The sequence below is a fragment of the Hyla sarda genome, chromosome 9 (assembly GCF_029499605.1).
Source record: "Hyla sarda isolate aHylSar1 chromosome 9, aHylSar1.hap1, whole genome shotgun sequence".
Taxonomy (NCBI): Eukaryota; Metazoa; Chordata; class Amphibia; order Anura; family Hylidae; genus Hyla; species Hyla sarda.
This window is the reverse complement of record NC_079197.1, coordinates 170079592-170097154: the sequence shown is the minus strand read 5'-3', so window position 1 is coordinate 170097154 and position 17563 is coordinate 170079592. Positions and strand designations below refer to the sequence as shown.

General features: G+C 46.6%; 1 protein-coding gene and 1 pseudogene across 1 annotated transcript in view; both read left to right on the top strand.

The window, feature by feature from the left end:
* The window catches only part of LOC130290618 (T-cell surface glycoprotein CD1c-like), a 51633-nt gene extending 45903 nt beyond the window's left edge, over positions 1-5730 (top strand). The window contains exon 8 of the mRNA XM_056538484.1: positions 4538-5730. Coding sequence (XP_056394459.1) covers positions 4538-4619 — 82 coding nt within the window. The 3' untranslated portion in view covers positions 4620-5730. The remainder of the gene's footprint in view (positions 1-4537) is intronic.
* Positions 5731-6528: 798 nt separating this feature from the next.
* Positions 6529-17117, top strand: LOC130292018 (HAUS augmin-like complex subunit 3; annotated as a pseudogene).
* Positions 17118-17563: the final 446 nt, after the last annotated feature.

Sequence of the window (17563 nt, the reverse complement as noted above, 5' to 3'; positions counted from 1 at the left end):
GGTCGGACGTAGCAGAAGGTCGGGGCAGGCAGCAAGGATCGTAGTCAGGGGCAACGGCAGGAGGTCTGGAACACAGGCTAGGAACACACAAGGAAACGCTTTCACTGGCACAATGGCAACAAGATCCGGCGAGGGAGTGCAGGGGAAGTGAGGTATACATAGGGAGTGCACAGGTGAACACACTGATTAGAACCACTGCGCCAATCAGCGGCGCAGTGGCCCTTTAAATCGCAGAGACCCGGCGCGCGCGCGCCCTAGGGAGCGGGGCCGCGCGCGCCGGGACAGGACCGACGGAGAGCGAGTCAGGTACGGGAGCCGGGGTGCGCATCGCGAGCGGGCGCCACCCGCATCGCGAATCGCATCCCGGCTGGAGGCAGGATCGCAGCGCACCGGGTCAGTGGATCTGACCGGAGTGCTGCAATAGCGAGAGTGTAGCGAGCGCTCCGTGGAGGAGCGGGGACCCGGAGCGCTCGGCGTAACACAGGGATAATAAACACTGTTGTTTTTTTTCCATTACTGATAAAAGATTTCTTCATTACAGTATAGTCTTAGTAATGTTTATTTCAGGTAAATCTGACGTATACTTCATGAGGTCACTGAAATCAGAGTCCGAGCTTAGGTGCACAGCAATACAGAAATTGCTGCTTGAAAGGTGACAACCAAAATGGCTGCATCTTCTATAGATGTTTCTGCAATAATATCCGTCACAAAAAGAGAGAGAAATTCTCAAACACCATTATAATATTATAATACCGTAAGCTCGCCTGCTGTTCTAATGCTCTTTAAAGGGGTACTCCTGTGCACAAACATTCTGAACATTTTGTTCAGAATACTTGGAGCATGCGGCCGTCACAAGGGGACGGGAGTACCCCTTTAAGGTTCATAGAGTGGAAAAACAAAGATAAAATATTGAAATAATGGCACATTGGAGTGGGTGAAATATGTACTACTGTTGCACTGTTGTTTAAATATATAGTTGGTTTCGGGGTTCCACCTTTTTATTTTAACTGTAGGCCACACTTGTTAATATGTTATCCAGGATCTATCACTTTTGTACCCCCTCCCCCTTTTTCCAAGTTGATGAACAGCTTTTTAACTAATAAGAACACTTGGAAGACTCAGTTGTATTGTTTTCATTTGCAGATATTAAACACAATGGGTTAACTCTGCTTATTATAAGCATCGTACTGCGATCTGTTATCTGTGTGCAGAAAAGGAAAAAAAGGGGTGAACAAAGGGGGCGCTATCTAAGTGCCGTAAATGATGGTGATCGCAACGGATATAAAGATGCACGTACAGAAATTATGGATCCGAGTAAAAGTGTGAATTAACACACTCACCTTCTAGTGTTGTGCAGGCTCAGGCACAACACTGATGTAGGCTTTCTGAGGGCACGCACTCTATATATTCTCCTCCAGGCTGCCGAGCATCTGTCCCGATACTCCGTGGTGTCGGTCTGGTAGATAGTGGTGTGGATGCTGGATAACCGCGGCAAGGTGCTTGTCCAGTCCTGGTGAAGATGGTGATGCTTCTCTGGGGCGCCTCTGGATACGTGGATGTTCCAACTTCCGTCCCAGGTAAGAGTTGGAGAAGGAGGAAGGTGCGGGAGCAATTGAAAGTTTTAAAAAAGCTTTATTCAGATGACGCGTTTCGCAGGGGGTCCCTTGCTTCATCAGGTCATAGACAAAAGGGGTACAGACAATCTTTATATACAGTGTATACTTGAAAAAATGCGGGAGTTTGTGACAGGTGTGATACATCATCTGGATGCTGGATGTGACGCGCCGGCTGAGAACGGGAGCGTTCATTCATAAAATGTACTGTTTGTATACAATATACCGAGTGTGACTTTGTAATTGAATGCAGAGAGAGCTGCTGGGTGCATCGTCTTCGGCTTGAAGGATGTTGCCGATGTATCAGTAAGTTAGATTTGTGATTGTTTGTAGAAGACTATGATTAGATTATACTCTATGTTAAAGGACTTTTGAAAGTGTCTGTAGACTACGGGATGCTGGATGGTTAATTATATTATATGGAGATTGCGGATGATTGCCGAATTATTGATGTGTAAAGAAAGGATCATTCTATTTCTTTATTTATTGTTCTGTAAATTATGTTTCTGCATAATGCAGAATTAGACATCTGATATGTCGATTATACTGAATGAAAATACCGGATGATTGCCAGTGTATTGGTGTGTAGAAATAGTTGTTTTTTTTCTACACACCAATACACCGGCAATCATCCGGTATTTTTATTCAGTATAATCGACATATCAGATGTCTAATTCTGCATTATGCAGAAACATAATTTACAGAACAATAAATAAAGAAATAGAATGATCCTTTCTTTACACATCAATAATTCGGCAATCATCCGCAATCTCCATATAATATAATTAACCATCCAGCATCCCGTAGTCTACAGACACTTTCAGGGTGCGTTCACACGGGGGTATTTGTCAGCGGATCCGCAGCTGCGAATCCGCTGACAAAGGCCCCTAAAGTGCTGCCCTCTTTGTGCCTGCTAATAGCGGCAATCCGCCGCTACCAGCAGACACTGCGATGTGTGAGTTACCTTGCAGTGTACTCGCGCACATCGCGGCCGCTCTCTGTGTAGCTCAGGGAGCCGGGGGAGCAGCCGCGATGTGCTGGATGTGCGGATACACTGCGACTCGCACTTCACTGTGTGCCTGCTGGTAGTGGCGGATTGCCACTATTAGCAGGCACAAAGAGGGCAGCACTTTAGGGGCCTTTGTCAGCGGATTCGCAGCTGCGGATCCGCTGACAAATACCCCCGTGTGAACGCACCCTGAAAAGTCCTTTAACATAGAGTATAATCTAAAACTACAAACAATCACAAATGTAACTTACTGATACATCGGCAACATCCTTCAAGCCGAATACGATGCACCCAGCAGCTCTCTCTGCATTCAATTACAAAGTCACACTCGGTACATTGTATACAAACAGTACATTTTATGAATGAACACGTTCCCAGCCGGCACGTCACATCCGGCATCCAGATGATGTATCACACCTGTCACAAACTCCCGCACTTTTTCAAGTATACACTGTATATATAGATTGTCTGTACCCCTTTTATCTATGACCTGATGAAGCAAGGGACCCCTTGCAAAACGCGTCATCTGAAAAAAGCTTTTTAAAAACTTTCAATTGCTCCCGCACCTTCCTCCTTCTCCAACCCTTACCTGGGACGGAAGTTGGAACATCCACGTATCCGGAGGCGCCCCAGAGAAGCATCACCATCTTCACCAGGACTGGACAAGCACCTTGCCGAGGTTATCCAGCATCCACACCACTGTTATCTGTGTGTGGTCATACTGATCTACCTTGTGAAGAATAAAAAGCAGAGTTAAAGGGGTACTCCTGTGGAAACCTTTTTTTTTTTTTTTTTTTTAAATCAACTGGTGCCAGAAAGTTAAACAGATTTGTAAATCACTTCTATTAAAAAAAATCTTAATCCTTCCAGTACTTTTTAGGGGCTATATACTACAGAGAAATCCAAAAAAGAAATGCATTTCCTCTGATGTCATGACCACAGTGCTCTCTGCTGACCTCTGCTCTCCATTTTAGGAACTGTACAGAGCTGGAGAAAATCCCCATAGCAAACATATGCTGCTCTGGACAGTTCCTAAAATGGACAGCAGAGGTCAGCAGAGAGCACTGTGGTCATGACATCAGAGGAAATGCATTTCTTTTTTGGATTTCTCTGTAGTATACAGCCCCTAAAAAGTACTGGAAGGATTAAGATTTTTTAATAGAAGTAATTTAAAAATTCCTATGAACCCTACCTTGGCCGTTCGCCCGCAATCTTAGTTTTATTACCCCTGGAAATCTGGCTGTAACTGGCACAGGCGGGGCTTCTGCAGCTTAACTTGCACTGACGTCAGCGCCGCCCTTCCGCAGCGCCGCCTGCTTATGAATATTCATCCCCCTCCCTCTAGCTCTCCCTCTCTTCGCCGCTCCTAATTGGAGGGAGGGGGATGAATATTCATAAGCAGGCGGCGCTGCGGAAGGGCGGCGCTGACGTCAGTGCAAGTTAAGCTGCAGAAACCCTGCCCATGCCAGTTACAGCAAGATTTCCAGGGATAATTAAACTAAGATTGCGGGCGAACGGCCGGGTGGATCCGCCCAAGGTAGGGATCATAGGAATCAGCGTCTCCTGCACTATCCATCAGTACCTGTGGATAATGCGGGAGAAAACATGTGATAGTTTTCCTTTAATCTGTTGTGTGTTTACAAAACCAACTGGCAGCTCAGTAAGAGATCAGGTTATCTGCTGCCCATACAAGTCTATAGAGAGGGGAGGGGGAGGAGTAAGATGGGAAGGAAAATAAGTCGAGAGACCAGAAGGAAACAGGGACTCAAAGAGACTGCAAAGAGACTACACAAGATTTTGTACTCATAGAATTCTATTGGGCCATATTGTGCTTCTGTATGTCTACAGCCTCACATGGAGGGTAGCAATTTTTATCTTTCTGGTACCAACCCCTCTGTCTTTTCATGTTACACAGGACGTATAGATCCATAACCGGGAGGAGCATGCACAGAATCCTATGGAGAACTACAGATGGGAACGTGTCCATTCAGAAATGAAGCCTGGACTTGGCTGAGCAAGAATAATGTTTAACCTCTGTCGATCCGTATAGTCATTTTCTAGGGTACTATTATACAGACACGTTTGAGATTTTACATATTATATTTTTTCATTTTTGCAGTTTGTTTTTAGGTTATTTTTTGTACAATTGTGGTGTCCAGGTACAGGACATGTTACACTGTCAGGTAGATGTTGCCTCAGGTGTCTGTTGCAGCAAACATCTCCAGAGAAGATGTTTTGTGAGACTGTATTGATTGTTTATTGATTTATATTATTTATGCCTTTGTATGATTGGTATGTGGTGAATAGGGCTGTTGGTACCTTTAAGGAAGAACTGCAGAGGTGTCTACTGTTGCCATTAGGGATTTCCTGCCCTGGATTAGTTTTTCTGGCTAGACAGGGAGAAGTCACTTCAGTTCAGGTAAGTTGTGGAGTTCAGTACAGCGTAAGGGGAGGAGCCGTGGTGGAGTCTGAGAGAAAGTCAAAGTTCTGCAAGGGAGCAACACTACCTACAGGTGTTCTGCCACTCAGGCCTAGTCCAAGACCAAGTTGCAAAGAGAAGTAGCTAAAGTGACAACATGGGCCCCATAGCTCAAGTCCAGGAATGAGAGTAGAAAGCCTCAGGCAGCTCTGGTCCAAAAGTCTAAGTCCAGGCCTGGTGATAACCAATTCCAGCAATTTCAAGTCAGTGTCAGTTGTCTCTAAAGTCTAAGGGAAAGTACTACGAGTCTTAGAGTGCCCACACCATTCACTATTGACTATCTATGCAACTCTCTGTTCTGCCCTGCTATTGAAAGGCTTCATTGCCTTGGTTGTAACATCTGCCTGCAACTTTCTTAAGTAAACTCCTCAGTGGTTTTCTGTAACCTTGCATCTGGTGTTTTTATTGCCCAGCACCTGGCCCAGAAGAACTGCTTCAACTTGAAGTGTGGTGAGTTACACTTCTGGCATCACAAACATTTGTCTGTCAGTCGCTGGACCCAACAGTAAGCTACAACATGCCATTAGTTCGGTTCATCGCACAATGCACCAACAGGACAGTACAGAGAGACACATGGACATCTGTGTGATGTAAAGACGTGTCTACCCCAGACAGTGTATGCCTGTAGAGAGAAGAGACTAGACATTTTGTGATAGTTAAAGAGCAATTTACATACAGTAGAGTAATTGCTTGAAGGGGTACTCCACTGACCAGCATTCGGAACATTTCGTTCCGAACGCTGTGCGAACACTGCAGGGGTCGTCCACGAAAGAGTGCTGCTGACTGTTGCAGCATGTGGAACTAAATGTTCCGAATGCTGTCCAGTGGAGTACCCCTATAATCAATCCAAAAGACACTGGGATAAGTGACCCTGCACATACAGTAGATAGGTGATGAGGGGGCATAGACAGCCTTCTGGTTACACATTCGGATAAATGTTATATTTTTTTTATTTTTTATTTCTTTTCATTAAGAGTGGGGAATTGTGATGGAACACTGCCCTCTACTGTACACATCCAGTACTGTAATATAACAGTGTTTATGAACTATTAACGGTAAAAAAGTACATACTATGTATAACTAAGAAATCCTTCATGGACAATTGATAGTGCGTATGTAAAAGCAGCATTGGTAAATTCATAGGGTTGTTCCGCTATGATCACATCTGTTTTTGAAAATGTTTCCATAAATAGGACTATTGTATTGGTGATACACATAAAGACTTTTCACATAAATCATCTTTTAATCTATTTCACACTCATAATACAAAATAACAAAATAAATTGTGTTATTTATACAAGTGTTAACTATACAATAAACCTTCCTATATATATATATATATATATATATATAATATATATATATATATATATATATATATATATGGCTTACTACCAGCCACCCAACAAAACAGCCAGCATGTCAAAATGCCTCTTTTTGAGGCTGAAAACCTCAAGACTCCAACTCACATAAGAGAACAGGTTACTCACTGCCCTAGCCTGAACACTGAGATACATATTGGTTTTTTTAGCCTGTTAAAGGGATACTCTGGGTAACTAAAACTTATCCCCGATCCGATTGCTAAGCCCACTGTGGTCTCCCAAATGGGACTCAGCTACTCACCTTTCCTTAAAGCAGAGCAACCCCCACCCTTGGAGAAGTCTGGATTGACAACCCACTCAGCCAATCACCTGCCGAGACTGGTTGCCACTTCTGAATGTTTAAGAGGGACCAGTCTGCTCTGAGGACAGGTAAGTAACTAAACCCCTTTCAAGAGAGCCAATGGATAGGGGATACTTTTAAGTTACCTGGAGTACTCTGTTAACCATCTGTCTTCAGCACCTGTGCAGATTTCGTCATACTTAAACCTGGACTGGCCAGGAAGGTTATGCAGCCCCAGCTTTAACTAAATGAGATATGCACCTCCTGAAACCTGGTAGCTACGTGCGACAGGTACCTTGGGAAATGTTGTGATCCCCGATTACCATTCCTGTCACAATCTTACACTAGTCAATGAGTGTGTAATATATGCACAACCTGTATAAGATGGCTACAAATGGTTAATTATCGACTTTCCACACCCACAGGATCTCATCATCTGATTATTCCAGAGTTTTAACTCATTTAATTGTGAAGTTTTAAAAAGCCTGTGGTGCTCAATGGAGATTGACGACATTAAAAACGCACGCGCTCTACAATGATACTCGCTATATTGTGTTCAAGCAAAGTTGGTCAAAGGGAAACCTGACTGAGACGGACTGGATGTTCTACGATATGTTTCTGATCAGTTACTTCTATTACTTTCAGATACATGTTAACAAGATCTGTACAGAAATTGGCATTGGCAAAAGTAAGTAATATGTACCAAGGATTTATGAAGACAGATAGGAAACCATGAACTCATATTTAGACCCGTGCACTGTGTCTAAAAAAAAAACAGGTGCAGAAACAAGCAAAATGAAAAAATATAATTTGTTGGACTTTTATTAAATTTGTTGGACTTTTCCTTAACCTAAGTCGAGCAGATAACACAATCTTCCAGATACAATAAGATAGAGCAACATTGGGACAAGAAGTAGGTTTGTTTTTGTAGCTATTTATGGTGGCACAGTTATTGGAGTACGAGCTCCAATAGGTAGAGAACAATTCAGACCTATACTTGCCCAAAACCACTCTCACTACCTACTTGGACAATTCATCCTAAACAGCAACCCCCCAACTGGGTGACGGTCCCTACACTCACTAAGACGGTTAGGTCAGCAACGTACAGACATATAAGCAAGAAAATCAGAATACATGAAGGAAAAAACAGAGGTAAGCCAGAGGGTGAAAACCAGGAGGACAGCACAGTACAAAATCAGCAGGCTAGGCCAGATCACAACGAAATGCAGAAACATGCACAGGGGAACAGGAATACTGGTGATGGGTAGAAACCACAATCACAGGCATTTGAGAACAGCTAAATCTCTCACCACTTGTAGGTGTGAGTGTCGGAGATGATTGGCTCAGCACTCCCACATCCCATTTGGCTGTCGGCGGTGTCTGAAGAAAGACTGAGACAGGGCTCGAAGTGGCTCAGGTAAGTTCATTACACGTTCACTATATTGATGTACTGGCACAGGGCTGGATTGAAAATAAACACCGGCCCGGGAAATTATTGCATACCAGCCCCACTGCATTGTGTCATTGTGTCAGCCAATGGCTGCCGAGCGCAGGCATATAACTTTATGGGGATATATATATATATATATATATATATATCTTACCAAACTACCAATTAGTTTGGCAGTTTGGCCCCATATTAGCTAGGCAGGAACATAGTAGATAGTCCCCCACAGTAGGTGTAGGCAGCAGAAGTCCACCACATTAGGTGTAGGCAGCAGAATTTCCCCACAGTAGGTGTAGACAGCAGAATTTCCCCACAGTATGTGTAGGCTGCAGACTTCCCCCCACAGTAGGTGTATGCAGCAGAGTTCTCCCACAGAGGCACCAGAGTTCCCTCACAGAAGGTACAGGCTGTCACGATGCCGGCTGGCAGGTAGTGGATCCTCTGTGCCAGAGAGGGATTGGCGTGGACCGTGCTAGTGGACCGGTTCTAAGCCACTACTGGTTTTCACCAGAGCCCGCCGCAAAGCGGGATGGTCTTGCTGCGGCGGTAGTGACCAGGTCGTACCCGCTAGCAACGGCTCACCTCTCTGGCTGCTGAAGATACTGAAGATAGGCGAGGTACAAGGGAGTAGGCAGAAGCAAGGTCGGACGTAGCAGAAGGTCGAGGCAGGCAGCAAGGATCGTAGTCAGGGGCAACGGCAGGAGGTCAGGAACACGGGCTAGGAACAGACAAGGGAACGCTTTCACTAGGCACTAAGGCAACAAGATCCGGCAAGGGAGTGCAGGGGAAGTGAGGTGATATAGGGAAGTGCACAGGTGGGAGCCAATTAAGCTAATTGGGAAGATTGGACCAGGCACCATCATTGGTGCACTGGCCCTTTAAATCGCAGAGACCCGGCACGCGCGCGCCCTAGGGAGCGGGGCCGCGCGCGCCGGGACAGGACCGAGGGAGAGCGAGTCAGGTACGGGGGCCGGGGTGCGCATCGCGAGCGGGCGCTATCCGCATCGCGAATCGCATCCCGGCTGAAGGCGGGACCGCAGCGCACCCGGTCAGTGGATCTGACCGGGGCGCTGCAACAACGAAGATGAGGCGAGCGCTCCGGGGAGGAACGGGGACCCGGAGCGCTCGGCGTAACAGTACCCCCCCCCCTTGGGTCTCCCCCTCTTCTTGGGGCCAAAGAACCTGAGGAAAAAAAACTCAATTTTTCCGAGATGAGGTCCGATGCAAATTAGGAGGGGTTCTGTGTGGAAACGTACGAGACAGTCCAATCTTTTATTGTAAAAACAATAGATGTAGAGGGGTCTGGCGAGACTGGTCACAGGAACGTAGAACCTGTTGATGAGAGAGGCCAAAAAAAATTTTCCTGCAGATCCGGAATCCAAGAAGAGCATAGTAGAGAAGGAGAAGGTAGAGGCAGATATCCGCACAGGCACAGTAAGGCGTGGAGAAGCAGAGTTGACATCAAGAACTGTGTCACCTTTGTGCGGAGTCAGCGTACGTCTTTCCAGGCGGGGAGGACGGATAGGACAATCCTTCAGGAAGTGTTCGGTACCGGCATAGTACAGGCAAAGATTCTCCATGCGGCGTCGTGTCCTCTCTTGAGGTGTCAAGCAAGACCGGTCAACTTGCATAGCCTCCGCGGCGGGAAGCACAGGAACAGATTGCAGAGGACCAGAGGAGAGAGGAGCCGGAGAGAAAAAACGCTTCGTGCGAACAAAGTCCATATCCAGGCGGAGCTCCAGACGCCATCCGGAAGAACGCATGTCAATGCGAGTGGCTAGATGAATGAGTTCATGTAGGTCAGCAGGAGTCTCTCGTGCGGCCAGAACATCTTTAATGTTGCTGGATAGGCCTTTTTTAAAGGTCGCGCAGAGAATCTCACTATTCCAGGACAACTCGTAAGCAAGAGCACGGAACTGAATGGCGTACTCGCCAACGGAAGAAACACCCTGGGCCAGGTTCAGCAGGGCAATCTCGGCTGAAGAAGCTCGGGCAGGTTCCTCAAAGACACTTCGAATTTCCGAGAAGAAAGAGTGTACAGAGGCAGTGACGGGGTCATTGCGGTCCCAGAGCGGTGCGGCCCATGACAGGGCTTTTCCAGACAGAAGGCAGAACACGAAAGCCACCTTAGACCTTTCAGTAGGAAACTGGTCCGACATCATCTCCAAGTGCTGGGAACATTGCGAAAGAAAGCCACGGCAATACTTAGAGTCCCCATTAAATTTGTCCGGCAAGGACAGGCGGAGGCTAGGAGTGGCCACTCGCTGCGGAGGAGGTGCAGGAGCTGGCGGAGGAGAAGATTGCTGGAGAAGTTGCGACTGAAGTTGGTGCGAAATGGTGGACATTTCCGACAGCTGACGGGTTAGAAGGGCGATCTGTCGGGCTTGCTGGGCGGCCACCGTGGTGAGGTCAGCGACAACTGGCAGAGGAACTTCAGCGGGATCCATGGCCGGATCTACTGTCACGATGCCGGCTGGCAGGTAGTGGATCCTCTGTGCCAGAGAGGGATTGGCGTGGACCGTGCTAGTGGACCGGTTCTAAGCCACTACTGGTTTTCACCAGAGCCCGCCGCAAAGCGGGATGGTCTTGCTGCGGCGGTAGTGACCAGGTCGTACCCGCTAGCAACGGCTCACCTCTCTGGCTGCTGAAGATACTGAAGATAGGCGAGGTACAAGGGAGTAGGCAGAAGCAAGGTCGGACGTAGCAGAAGGTCGAGGCAGGCAGCAAGGATCGTAGTCAGGGGCAACGGCAGGAGGTCAGGAACACGGGCTAGGAACAGACAAGGGAACGCTTTCACTAGGCACTAAGGCAACAAGATCCGGCAAGGGAGTGCAGGGGAAGTGAGGTGATATAGGGAAGTGCACAGGTGGGAGCCAATTAAGCTAATTGGGAAGATTGGACCAGGCACCATCATTGGTGCACTGGCCCTTTAAATCGCAGAGACCCGGCGCGCGCGCGCCCTAGGGAGCGGGGCCGCGCGCGCCGGGACAGGACCGAGGGAGAGCGAGTCAGGTACGGGGGCCGGGGTGCGCATCGCGAGCGGGCGCTATCCGCATCGCGAATCGCATCCCGGCTGAAGGCGGGACCGCAGCGCACCCGGTCAGTGGATCTGACCGGGGCGCTGCAACAACGAAGATGAGGCGAGCGCTCCGGGGAGGAACGGGGACCCGGAGCGCTCGGCGTAACACAGGCATCAGAGTCCCCCGCAAGTAGGTACAGGCATCAGAGTTCCCCCACAGTAGGTACAGGCAGCAGAGTTCCCCCACAGTAGGTACAGGCAGCAGAGTTTCCCCACAGTAAGTACAGGCAGCAGAGTTCCCCACAGAAGCTACAGGCAGCAGAGTTCCCCCACAGTAAGTACAGACAGCAGAGTCCCCCTCCCAATGATGGGAAAAAATATGCTCACCTGATGTCCCACGCAGCAATCAGCGATATCCTCCGGAGCGCGTCTTCCACCCTCCATAGTGCAGGCGCCGATGAGTGAAGTTTATTGATTTCAGTTCGTACAACAATTCAATGTCTGTTTGAATGTAAGGCAGACATTGAGGATCCGGATAGTTACTTTTACAAGGTGGCCGGCAATGGAGAAGACCTGGCTTACTTAAACTTCACAGAAAGCGTGTATGTTGCCGGGCACAGTATATATTCCCAGCCTGTGACCGAAATCTTACAAAAAGACAAGACCACTATAAAGTCCATAAATAATATTTTGAGAAATCATTGGCAAAAACTGTCCCAAATACTTTCAGAGGCAGGGAAGGAAGCGTTCTCCAAGAAAAGTGAGAACACAGGATATTTTTCCTTCAATATGTTTGGTTGTTGAAGGGTTGGGCGACCATTATTGCCTCCATTTGGAAGTAAGATTTCATGAGGGATAATGACCTTTCATGCTTTATATTTTTAATTATAAATAAAAGAGATTTTTTTTTTTTACCGTGTAGTATAATCTTGGTAATCTCCTTATACCTATTTCAGGTAAACCAGACGTATACATTGAAATCAGAGGCAGAGCTTAGGTGCACAGCCAGAGCCGTAGCTGCCATGATGCTACTGAGGCAATCTCCTCAGGCGCAGCTACAGCCTCTGTAATGGGGGCGCAGACGCACTCCCCCTTTTTTTTTTCTTATTACCCAGGTGGCCGCTGCAGTGTGCGGGTCGCCTCATGTGCAACTACGCCCCTGTAAAGGAGCGCACACGTGCTCCCGAGTCCCCCTGTTTGCTGTCTTACCTCCCAGGCAGCCTGCAGCCCTTTAAGAGTACCGCAGTGGCCGCCTGGGAGTAGAACGGGACGTCACGTCAGTGAGAAGTGTTCCTGGCAGGCTGGCAGTGAGGAGCGTGGGGCAGATGCGCATGTGCCCTCCTCAGTCTGAAAAGGGGGGTGATTCTTACTTTTATTAGGAAAGGGATTAAATGATCTTTATTGACTTTTTTTTCACACTTTTTTTGTAGTGTTATAGCTCCCCTAGTGGCTATTACACTGCACATACTGATCTCATACACAGATCATTGCCGTACACTGACACGGCAAAGATCAGTGTTATCGGCAGTCGATTGCTCAAGCCTGGATTTCAGGCTTGGAGCAATCAATCGCCGACCGGACGTGACGGAGGCAGGTAGGGGGACCTCCCCTCGTGTTTTAGCTGATCGGGACATCGCGATTTCACTGTGATGGTCCCAATCAGCCCGACTGAGCTGCCGGGAAGCTTTTACTTTCATTTTAGACACGGCGATCCACTTTGAACTTTGCGCTATTAGCCCAAGGTCCCGGCTGTCATTAGCCGCCAGGACCGACACGGTATGACCCGCGTTATATACCGGGACCGGACACAGGGTGTACAGGTACGCCCTGCGTCCTTAAGAGGTTAAGGGTACGTTCCCACGTACAGGATCCTGTGCAGATTAGAAGCGGCGCTTAGTCATTTAGTTTACATTGAAATCTCTGCACATCAAATCTGCGCCATATACTGTACGTGTGAATAGACCCTTAAGAGGCCTGTGAAAAAGGAAAGAAGAAATCTGGTTGCTATGGGCAACTACACTACTCTTCCTCTGCACATGTTTTGTCTGGACAGACATTCTGATGTGTGACCATAACCTAAATCAACTTCTTTTTACCCCTGTTAGCCTGGGTGATCCCTTGGGAATTCTTTGAAGATGTAACTGTCCATACATTAAAAGTTCCATCATTAAAGCTTCCCCAAAGAATGAGTCTTCCTCGTCTCCTCCTAAGCGGGTGGTACTGCTGACAAATATATTTAATGCAAAAGGTGAGGAAGGAATATCTGCCTCCGGAAACTTCTGTGACAATGACAATCAATGGGCTTTTGGAGGTATCCATTATACAGATGTCTGTGACTAATGCCACACTTTGGTATCTATCATCTAAGGTTAAAGCGCAACTGTCATGAACTGTGGGTGCTATAACCTACTTTGGGTGCGCTCGCCTAGATAACACGTGGCGGCACGTTAGCGTTAGATGAGCTGAGGGGTGCTTGCGCTAGGAACTGTGTCTCAATCACACAGCGGTCCCAGCGCTGACACAGGGGATGGGCGTGGTGGCGGCGGGGCATAGCGTACCTCGCGCCACGCCTATATGACAGTGTTGGCTGTGATCAAAAGCATTTTTGGGTGTGATGAAAGCCGGCAGAAATAAGGTAAAAACAATGCTGTACACACCATCTGCGCACAGTACAAAGGCTGTATGCAGGTTATATAGCCCGGAGTTCATGACAGTTGCGCTTTAAATAATATCAATTTAATGGAGATGTTTTCACGCCATGGATCCCAATACATAGAACATATATTTTGTGGCATATATATGTATAATGACCAAAATGATGTTCTGTCTGCCAATGGAAGCCTACATTTAGTGTATACAGTATATCAAGAGCATTCCTGACACACTAAACGTGCACTAATGCAGTGTGAACTGAGCCCCATATGTACAGAATTTATTATACAATATCGTTTAAAAAACAAAACCTCTCTTAGTTGATCAGTGGTTCTCCTCCAAACCAACCCATCTGCCCTGGTTGAACTTTATGGCATTTGTCTTATTTTTCCAACCATACAAACTATGCAGGAAGGATTTGCTATATGTGGAACCACTTGTGTTTATCCAGTTCTGACATGACAATGTTATTTTATGCAAATATTAATGATCAATGGGAAATCTCCATGTATGTGTATTTCTTGGATTAAAGCCTACCAGGATGACTGCTGGGTATACATATGCTAAACCAAATAATGAAAGATCTCTAAATGTACTATATTACCCACTTACTCTGCATCCAGGACGCTGAAACATCCAATTCTGAAGAATAAAATGGCAAAACAATTAGTGAGTATTGAACTTTTGGTTTATACTGTATACATTTATTTTCCTATTGACTTAAGGTATAATTTCTTTGTTTGTAGGTTCCAGCACCCAAAAAAAGTCTCTCTCGTAAACGGTCCACATGCTTCCTACCAGAACCCCAACATGTACAAGGGTCAAATTTTGTAGAGATGCTACGCTTGATCGGTTACCCAGGGGCCCAGGATCTGATGGGCCAAGATTGGCTCTGTGACAGCAATGATGACGTCGGACTCTTCCTAGGATGGCTTTGTGATGTGGTGGATGAACGCAATGCAATGCTCTAAGCAATGATCAGCTGGAAGCCTATGATATCCTCATGGAGTCTGGCCAACCACTTTTGGAAGTGGAAGAACTTCAAAATCTCTTCAAAGCAAGGGGTAAAAGGAGATGGAGAATGGGAGATGGAAGACATGAAGAGTCTGGAGGAGCTGGAAACAGAGCTTCAGAGTTTGGGAACCCTTAAAACACATCGACTACAATCCTGTAACAAGATAGGGTCCTTGGGGTTGACTTTACTCCATAACTGTCTTTCCTTGGAGAAACCTGAGAAGGAATTGGAAAAAATCTTGAGTTGCTTTAAGAACAAACCATCGAATCTAAACTCGAGGTGCAATTTAACTCTCCTGAAACTTAGAGTCGTGGTAACAGAACTTGGGCAAAGTCCTTCACCCCAGTCTACAGCTACCATATTTCTTTCTTCAGTTGACTTGGAGGGATACATACAACTTGAAGACACATGTTGGGAACAGGTAAAAGAGAATGCCAAAGGAATGTTACCTGTTAAAATGGAGGACTTGGAGAAACTAAAAAATACCAAGAAAGAAATGGAGAAAGAAAGTGAGCGGGTACGAACAGAATGGATATCTCAGAAAATGCAGCTGAGCATGGCTCTTCGTACCTTAAATGGTAACATGGAGACTTTGGCTTGGCTTGATGGGATTTCTAGAGAGCAGGTAGGAGACATGTGGTCTTAGAATGGATGATAATAGTTATCAAGTTACCATGTTGGATTATTCCCATAGCAATAATTGTAAGTTTGGGAATCCATAATCCATTTATACTTAAAAAAAAAAAAAAATCATATATATTGATGTCCACAGTTTACAGTAATTTGATGTTTCTGTTGTAGCCTTTGGGGGGTATATGGTAGTTGGGGAGTTGTTTCGGTAGATGAAGGGTTAATGTTAACCCTATAGTTCATGGCGCCAGGCTGAGGGATAGTATGCTGAGGTAATTCTCCGGCCTATCGCCGCCCTTCCCAGTAACGATAGGTGCATATATAAAAATGACTGAAGGTCCACAAGGTGCTTGAACAAACTTTACTGAAAGGCTTGCGGTACATCCAATGCACAATAACAGTCTCAGGAATACAGTCTCTATATAATGCAATGACTGACAGTTGTTGCGGACCTTGACTTTTAGATACAGTCTCTGAATTTAGGGAATATTTGCAGATCCATTTAGGGGATAGATAAGGTCCGGTGATCATGCAGAGTGCTTAGTGATTTATACACTCTCAATTTAGAATCGATCAGCCGTTGCCGCAAGGCTCGGGCCTAACTCACTGCGGGAGATAGCTGTATAGATCCTTCCTCGTCAGGAGCGCAGGAGCAAAGAGAGAGAACAATGGCTGGGGCAGGGCCGTTTTGGATTGGTCCCAGTAATTGTCACTCACTGTTACAAGGAGTGATGGGTAGCATACGTCATAGGGACCTCCAAAGGTCCTAAAGAAGAAACCATAGAGTTTTCCCGATCACGTGACCCGCAGATCCTGCTACGCTGTATACAGGTAATTAACTATTTATAGACATTGATATCATCATATTTACATGCATCCTAAATAAACTATTAGCTCAATAACTATCTAGATGAGAGGTGACCTGGGGTGAACTAGACAATGGGGACCCCAACGTCCTAGGGACTCTGGCTAAGGGGACCCACACGCAGGTACCGAATAGGATACGGTACCGGGACACCTCATTTCTATCTTCTGACTTTCCCAATTAAATGTGTTATTCAGCTGACCTAAGAAATGTAATTTAGCCTTCAGGTTATTTATTTATTGTTGATAAATCAAGCCCTATTCTTGTTAAATGTAGTCAAATAAGAAATCTCCTTCGTTGCATTGTCAGGTTTGAGATCCTCTCCGCCTGCCAATATTGGAAAGACAAGTACAGTCCTTAGAAGTAGAGGTGGAAGTCCTACAGACGCAGAGGCTTCCTGGCCTGGTGTGTGAGGCTTCACTTGGATTGTGCTTACCTGCCCACCAGGAATGGGTGCAAACCGAACTGCATAGACTGTCAAAGGTAGACCAGAGGCAAGCGATCCTCAATCAGCCGTCCCGTCTCCTGTTGGTGGAGCTCGGCCTACAGGCAGAGATGCAAGAACACCGCCAAACTGAGCAAGAACACCGAGGGCTTAAAATGGAGATGGTAAAGCAATCGTGTGAGCTTGGAAAAAGGTTACTTGGGTCCAGAGATCTAAGGGTTACACCTCAGTGGCTGACACCCCTACATGTGGACAGCAAAGACCACACAGCAGTCAGGTGACACTACTGAATATTGTATCCACACAGTCTAAGGCTTATGGATAATTCAACCTTGGCCCTACATTCAGTAATAGCTATTCAGATTCCTCAGTAGTGTGCCCGCAACTCAAAACTCAGCCCCTATAAAAATCCTTATAAAAACAATATGTGCCACTGGGAAAAAAAAACATTTTTTTTAAAGGGGTACTCCGCCCCTAGACATCTTATCCCCTATCCAAAGGATAGGGGATAAGATGTCAGATCGCCGTGGTGCCGCTTCTGGGGATCCCCGGGATCCCCGCTGCGGCACTGCGCTATCATTACTGTACAGAGCGAGTTCGCTCTGTGCGTAATGACGGGCGATACAGGGGACGGAGCCGCGTGATGTCATGGCTCCGCCCCTCGTGACATCGCGGCCCGTCCCCTTAATGCAAGTCTATGGCAGGGGGCATGATGACCACCGCGCCC